The sequence below is a fragment of the Colias eurytheme genome, chromosome 13, assembly GCF_061535395.1.
Source record: "Colias eurytheme isolate Ceu_HAF_F1 chromosome 13, ilColEury1 Martin Lab GWU primary, whole genome shotgun sequence".
Classification (NCBI taxonomy): Eukaryota; Metazoa; Arthropoda; class Insecta; order Lepidoptera; family Pieridae; genus Colias; species Colias eurytheme.
In genome coordinates this window covers 11211240-11219141 of record NC_142992.1, presented here as the reverse complement: position 1 = coordinate 11219141, position 7902 = coordinate 11211240, and the positions used below count along the sequence as shown (strand labels likewise).

At 33.1% G+C, this 7902-nt stretch overlaps 1 protein-coding gene across 1 annotated transcript; it reads right to left on the bottom strand.

Moving 5' to 3' along the window:
- Positions 1 to 2479: 2479 nt before the first annotated feature.
- LOC149903696 (uncharacterized) lies at positions 2480 to 4286 on the bottom strand. The gene is made up of 2 exons (XM_090108948.1): positions 4100 to 4286; positions 2480 to 3726 (listed from the first exon to the last, which is right to left on the bottom strand). Exons 1-2 carry the CDS (start codon positions 4200 to 4202, stop codon positions 2825 to 2827), a joined length of 1005 nt encoding a protein of 334 aa, XP_089965074.1. The 5' UTR covers positions 4203 to 4286; the 3' UTR covers positions 2480 to 2824.
- Positions 4287 to 7902: the final 3616 nt, after the last annotated feature.

Here is a 7902-nt window from a genome sequence, read left to right as displayed (position 1 = left end):
GGGTAAGGGGCAGATGCATTATACATCTGTTTCACTGATCGATTTTCTTTAGGGACAAGTAGGTGATCAGCCTTCTGTGTCCTACCAGACCAAGACATTTTTTCTTCTTCGTCTCCAACGGGAATCGAACCCAGGATCCCTCGGTGTTACGCTCACGCGTTAACCACTGTACCGAGGAGGCGGTCACATAATATAGCAATTGCATAAGAAATGTTCATAGTTTTAAGCCATTTTGTGTGCTTTAATATGTTATTTCAATCAATAAATCAATAAGTTACGATAGTAGAGTCAAAGCTAATACATAATTAATGATTAATTGTTGTCGAAACTAATCACTAGGTAGCTGCTTGGAATAAGTTATTTTTTGTTTTTTTCTCTACATTAAGATTAATAAACAGATAAGTACAATATTTCTTATTATCTTCAAGTATAAAGATGAAAATCTGGATAGAATGTAAATATTATTGTACCGATTTACCAACAGCCCTGTTGAAATTAAAATCATAATATGTGAAGGGGCTCGGTTTGACCATTTACGAAGACTCGACGCGTTTTGCATTGATTTATGGTCTGTGACATTTTATTTTAGGTACATAATAAACCACTTGATTCATTCTAAACTGAAGTTTAAACTGCTGCTGTTTTATGTAATAGGTATTATTTGCATTGCAGAATACACAGAAACATCTATAAGCTATGTAATTTTAAGATAGTAGGTACGTGCATTGTGATTTGTGCATTAATATCCACTATAATATAAAGTTATTAATTACCTAGTTATTTGTTTGAAATGAGCTAATCTCAAAAAGATGAGTAAGTAACAAGATAGTCTATTTATGCAGGAAGGCTATCGGTTGTAAAGCATACCTACTTACTACCTACTACCAATAATAAAAAACGGAGCATCAAAAATGTTTCAAATAGTATAGCAAAAATATTTTGATTGAAAATAGTCTAAGTAGCGTAGGCCAACTACATATTTGATAACCAGTAATTTTGATTTTTCTGATTTTCTCTTGTTTTTCTATTAACTACTTCTGATATCGATTTTTTCTTCTGATCGATTGTTTTTTCTACCCAAAATTTGAAACTCTATCATATTATGATTATTATACTATGATAACCGCACCTTTGCATAGAGACAGCACATGGCGTCACGCGCTGTCACCTACGAGCGGGTCAAGCAGGTCTGAGACGTCGTCCTTCAAGTGTAATGGAGAACCATTTGTTACAATAAGTAATGTTATGGAGTATCCTGCACTAGCGGGAAATAGCCTCGCAATAGTGGACGCATTTTTCGCTATTTTGATGATGTTATAAAGAGGGATAAGAGGGATGATTTGATTCTTTGTACTGTGTAATGTAATGAACTTAAGACTCTAAGTGAAAAAAAAATTTAGTGAACGAATAATTTTTATAATTTTTGTCTCTTTTAAGTTAGGAGAGTTTATATCATTGACTAAAGACATACCTAAGTCCTAGATTTGCTTTGAGTTAGGAATTTCGTCGCTCCCTAACAGCTATGAACTGCTTCTCTAGCTCTACCGTGGTCCGTGACGATGGTATGGTGATTACTGATAAGTATATATTAATTGTAAACAATATTGTTCTGCTCCTGTGATCGATAGAGTATATTTATTATGTATATTTATACCTTATGAGTAAAGTAAGTAGAGAACAGTTTATGTTTAAGTATTTGATGCTAAAATCCTAGGTTCAGTTCAGGTTTAGGTAATATAATTAGTTCATGTTTACAAATGAAATTCTGTTCTCCTTATAAAATATTCAAAGCAATTTACTATGTGATGATATATTTATCGAATTTCCCTATGTTTTTACAATATGAACTTATGCAAATTACCTACCTATCAGCATTGTCGAATTTTATCTCAATTTTGCTCGATATTTATTTCTATCTTTTCCTTAAATCATATATCAATTATCAATCAGTTCAATCAGTAAACACCTCGTATCGTATTTTAAGTGTACTTGCGCAAATAAAAAGCTTGGACATATGCGGTGACCAATATGGCCGTGCCCAAACCAGACGCGACCTCAACATATGGTCGACATGTAATCACTAGCTCTGCATATGGGTTTGGTTGTAAGTCTGCTCATAAATTACGATTACTAGAGCTTAGTACCCTATGTCGTGATTGGTTAGAATTTTGAAATTACTAAGAAAAGAGGTTGAGAGAGGGTATTAGGTTGTGTACTTAATAGTTAATTCTATTAAGTACTACATTCTTTAGACTTGCTCTATATGACAATATACTGTTTTATGTGGTTTCATTCTACATAATAATATATACATAGGTATCGGTAGGTATTGCTTTTAGGTAACTTATATTACACATGAATATAATTGTCATCATGTGGAAAAGTTAAATAAAAATCAAAACCAACAAAAAAATCTTTATTTTAACAAGAGATATAACTAATATTATATTTAATCTATATTTTATTTACATAGCAACAATTATTTATCTGTTTAGAAGAAAAACAGAAATAACTTAATTAATACATTTTATCTATGCTCTTATTCTATTAACAGTGTTGCGGAATGTTGCGGATTAACTGCAACATTTCGCAACCCTGTTCCTAATTCTGTTACTTCGTCAGTCCGTGTGTTTGAACATGTCCTTATGGCGGAAACGGTTTTGATTGTGTATTTATAATTCATCTATTATTCAGCTCATTGCTCTAGTAACTAAATTTCACATATTTAAGTACTAGAGCAACACCATCGACAGCAGAACGTTGTCGATGAGCAACGCTCTATCAGTCGACACTATAGAATCAAAGAACCACGTAGCTTAAACAATTACAAACGCTTCAAATGATACCTATCCACGAATTCTTCGCTCACTTCCAACATCTTCTCTCTATAAAATTTACTCTGTCGAGCATAATCTAGCACCGGCTTACATCTATCTTCTTCCACGTGCTTTTTAAACGTGTCAGGATCGTCAAAAGTCTTCTCGGCTAACGAAGGGTCCATTAACACAAAGGGAAAGATAGCCATTGCTACCATCATCGCGAACATTCTAGCCCTTTCACACCAGTTAAAGAAGTCCCACCTCCCGTAATTATAATCCTTTAATTTTCCCTTCATGGTGTCGTCCAAATATTGGGTGAACACAGTGTAATAGTGGTTAAACACTTCCTTTTCATGGGACTCTCGGAACTGCTTTGTAGTTGTAAGGTAGAGTAATATCATCAGGTCAAACGCTGGTGGACCGTATCTGATGCATTGAAAGTCTACCAAGACAGCTTCTTTCGGCTCATCACCCTCATAACGAAACAGTATATTGTTGGTCCACAAATCTCTATGAAGAATAACGTTGATGCTGTCTTTGCTGACTGTTAGATCATCGCATGCTTTTAAAAACAGGTTTGCTAGTGTGTCTTCATTTATGGTCTTTGTTGAGAATTCTCGGAGCAGACTGCAGGTTAATTTCGCAGCAGCTCGTAGCCATGGTGCATCGATAAAGGCAGATTCTTTAAGAACTTCTTTGTGGTCTTCATATATGGTTTTCTGTTGATTAGCTTCATAACACGCGTATTTAGCGTGGAATTGGGCTAATGACTTCACGGCTATCAACGCGTGCTTTAAGTCGAAGAATTGTTCTGTGGGTACGGTCTTGTAGCCGAGGATGGAGAGGTCAGGTAGCACCAACATTGTGTCCGTGTGTATGTACGCTTTTGTACACCAATTGTCGGAATCTGTTGAAGGAAATGGAGTAAAATTTAATGAGGTTCTTATAGTGAGATCTGTGGACCGATACATCATCTTTATGAGAATTGATAACATTTTAAACTTATAAATTACTTAACAATAATTATTTCATTATTTATTCAACATAAATTTTACGGTACTTATGTAATTCGTTGTAATTAGTGTTTTAAAAATCTAAACATACAACAAGATATTTATGTGTTTTAAGCCTGCCTATCTAACTAACTCATAAGAAAAGAAAATGTTGGCATATAATTTTATTTTATTAATTAATATTTGCATTAAACTTAAATTAGGTCTTCTTCTAAAAAATATAGCAATTATAAGATTTGTGGAAAAATTGATTTCGCAAAAACTCACCTGTCACACCCATATCCTCGAATAACTTGTAAACAAGATTTTCCCGCCGAAAGAAATTATAATCAGTGATAAAATCCGCCTTCGGTTTATTTAACAACGGCATCGACTTCGCAAATAAATACAATTTCTTCGTGATGCCAGCATTTTGTAAATGGACCACAATTTTGAAATGATCCCCTAGAAATCCTGCAAGACCTATCGAAGCAGGTTTGACGTCATAACCTAAAAATTTCCATCCATCCAAGGAGGCACGATGTATGATGGTTTTCAAATGTTTTTCCGTTAATATACTTTCTAAATATTTCTGCACTTTTGTTCCTCCATGGTGCCAAACTAACGAACTATATTCGATCTCGGGGCTTTTATAGAATTAGTTGATAAGTATTTTCAGTTCATCTTAGGAAATTATTTGTTCTAAACGCCCGCTATTTATGTGCAAAATGATAAAATGAATTTTCCCCTCTCGTGACTATTTGCTATGATAATTGTAGATAACAAAATAATGGTAATATTGATAGAGATGTTATGTGTCTTTGTTTTGCTGCATTTGCCTTATTTCGGTCTGTGAACTCTTTGAATCGTCATTGTCGATTTTCTATCATTGCGAATTATTTTATTATTATTGAAGTTATTTTCTTCTAGCTAAATTGTAATAAGCAAAACTTCTACTCTTTTTTCCCTTTATAACATAAGGTTAAATAATAGATTACTAGTTAATCTACTGTCTAAAATAAAGTGGAAGAAACTACTTCAGGATAGCATCCTACTAGGTAAAAATAAATGCGAAAGTATGTGATAATTGATGAATGGATGGATCATGGATGGATGTTTGTTACTCTTTCACGCAAAAACTACTGAACCGATTACAATGAAGTTTGGTATTTAGGCAACTGAAGACCCAGAAATCCCAAAAGAACGGGAACTATGCGTTTTGGTTTTTTCTTTGAAACCGCTGGAAAGCCGCGGCACATGCTTTTACTCGTAATAATTTGGCCATAATCAAAATAAATATGTAAGATAATACCCAAAATATATATACCCACGTAGTAACATGGAACTTGAACATTATTAACTAAATTATTTAATAGTTTCAGTTCCGATAATACAACAAAATTAGATTGGCGACCGAACCGTGACATACAAAAAGGTAATTTTAATTAATTAAATTAAAAAGAGCTTGGTCATGATTTCAGGAGGCAAGTCTCTTTAGATGTTTTAATCTACTTTTTATAATATAAAAAGTATGTTTCTTTAGATTAACAAATCGGCAAAGTTTACCTTACATTTCATTTTGCTAATCCTTATATTATTAAAATTAAATTCAATTGTTTAAAAGTTAACTATACAGGGTGTTCCACTGTTAGTATACTAAGCTCAAAGGAGGCTCTATGCGTATACCCTTACCAAGCAACCCGCCCAACTTTGCCATCTGCACCTGAGCTATCGTTTAAGATTATGTTTTCATAGACAAAATGCTCACATTACAGAAGCGGTATATGCCGGCTGCGCGAAGTTAGAGAAGAAAACATGGATGTTCAGGAAAAATTTAGCAAAAAATTTTTGACGTAATTTTATTGTTAAAGTATTTTTTACGTGATCAGTGTATATGTCACGGCTAAAGGTAGGTGAGAACATAAACTTAAGATTAGCCGGCTAAACTTAGGTTTATTTTCGACGAGGTGTTAATGTTAGTTTGTTCTATCTTTAGCCGGCTAAACTTAAGTGTAACCGCAGGCCCGTGGCTAAAAATGTCGGGGTGGGTAGATTTGGTTAGCGCCGGGCCGGTGGAGGGCTTGAGGGGCCCGCACAGTGCCAGAAAACACTCGCCCTGTTCCTTACATGTATTATAGTAACCAAATCTACCCACCCCGACTCAGGGCAGAAAGCTGGTGGCTAGGTTAGGTTAGGTTAGAACTCTTAAGACCCGCACGAGCCGAGCGAGCGCAGCGAGCGTGCTGCGGCAGCAGCCGGCGAAGTGCCAGAAAACACTCGCCCTGTTCCTTACATGTATTATAGTAACCAAATCTACCCACCCCGACATTTTTAGCCACGGGCCTGCGGTTACACTTAAGTTTAGCCGGCTAAAGATAGAACAAACTAACATTAACACCTCGTCGAAAATAAACCTAAGTTTAGCCGGCTAATCTTAAGTTTATGTTCTCACCTACCTTTAGCCGTAACATATACAAAACTACAAGTCCCTTCGCGCTTAGTATACCAATAGTGGGACCCTGTATAGTCCCATTAGTTTTATCTTCATCTATATTTAGGTACAATATTATGTATTCATGGCAAATAAAACAACACAATATATTACAATATCTTTTAATCATAAAACAAACTATATAAATCAATTCGTTTCACATAATATAAACATAGTTACAATGGAAGCGCGTCTGGAAGACTTACGGCAAGATAATATACATATAAAATAATATACTTACACACAAACATACATATCAACATACGACATAAAACTATTATTTGTGATGTCGAAATTTAAATCTATCTTTATATTATAATTTATCATAAACTGATTCACCATTTAAAATATTACATTTGCGTTTATGTCTGTATTTCTCATATAATTAATTAAAAACATAATTAATAATTCAGGCACTTTGTGTATAAGTATATATACCAATAACATAGGATAAAGATTAAAAAAAAAGCAATTTAAAATATTGTTACAATAATTATATTACGTCTATTTTATAAAGGCACATACTGGCAAGATCTTACATAATAATAAAATTTATAAATCTAAGTAAACAATATGGAAGAAAGGCTAAAGAGCCTAAGATTACAATTTTATAAACTTTACGCGACTGCACAAAGGAGAGTAATGTTTATAGGGTTTAAGTCTTTAAGTTTCTATATTTTACCATAACTCCTAAACAAGTCAATCGATTTGAATATTATAATATTTATGTTTGTTTGACTGCCTCCTCTGTACAGGGGTTGACGCGTGAGCGTAACACCGATTGGTCCTGGGTTCGATTCCCGGTGGAGACGAAGAAAAAAAAATGTCTTGGTCAATTGTACTTCAATGGTTAATCGTAATTCGTAAAAAATCTCAATTACTTAATACTATACAGTACTATGATGAAGTGATTAAACATGTCCATAAATCTTAATTATCGTGAGTCATCAGTCAACAAATAAATATTATAAAATTTGTGTTTGTAAAAAAGATATCTTATCTAGTCATAGCTTTCGATTATAATGATGATATTCAAAAATAATAAAATAATGCTCATCATTTCTGAAAACATTAGTTTTACCTTTAGATAAATAAAATATATTATTTGAACTGGCAAACATTTTAAACTAAAAATTTCATTAAAATCAGTGAAGCCGTTTCGAAGGAGTTCAATTAACAAACACTGAAACATCCGAATTTTATACATATGCATTATCATTTTTTTTACGTAAAATATAATTTACTTCATATACCTACACTAAAAACATTACTCTATTTTTGTTACAGTCGTGTAAAAATTCCTAAACATAAAAACCTAGTATTCATCAGATATACATTCGTTTATTTACTTAAATAGTCATTAAAAATAACAATTGTGATAAAAAATATATCAAATACTTTATTGGCATGTCATGCAACTTGATCATGCCTGATCGTGTGTCACCAGTATTATTTATAAAAATATGACTTATATTTATTCCAATAAATACAATGCATTTCTGTGGGAATGCTGTCATTGGAAGACTAATTAATTGTATTTAAGGCTAAATATATTAATTTTTAATATAATAAAACTAGTTTTTATAAAAATGTATATAGT

Coding starts and splice junctions, on each gene's coding strand:
- LOC149903696 (XM_090108948.1), bottom strand. CDS start 4,202: ATGCCGTTGTTAAATAAACCGAAGGCGGATTTTATCACTGATTATAAT. Junction 3,727..4,099: donor CGAGGATATGGGTGTGACAG/GTGAGTTTTTGC, acceptor TTCCTTCAACAG/ATTCCGACAATTGGTGTACA.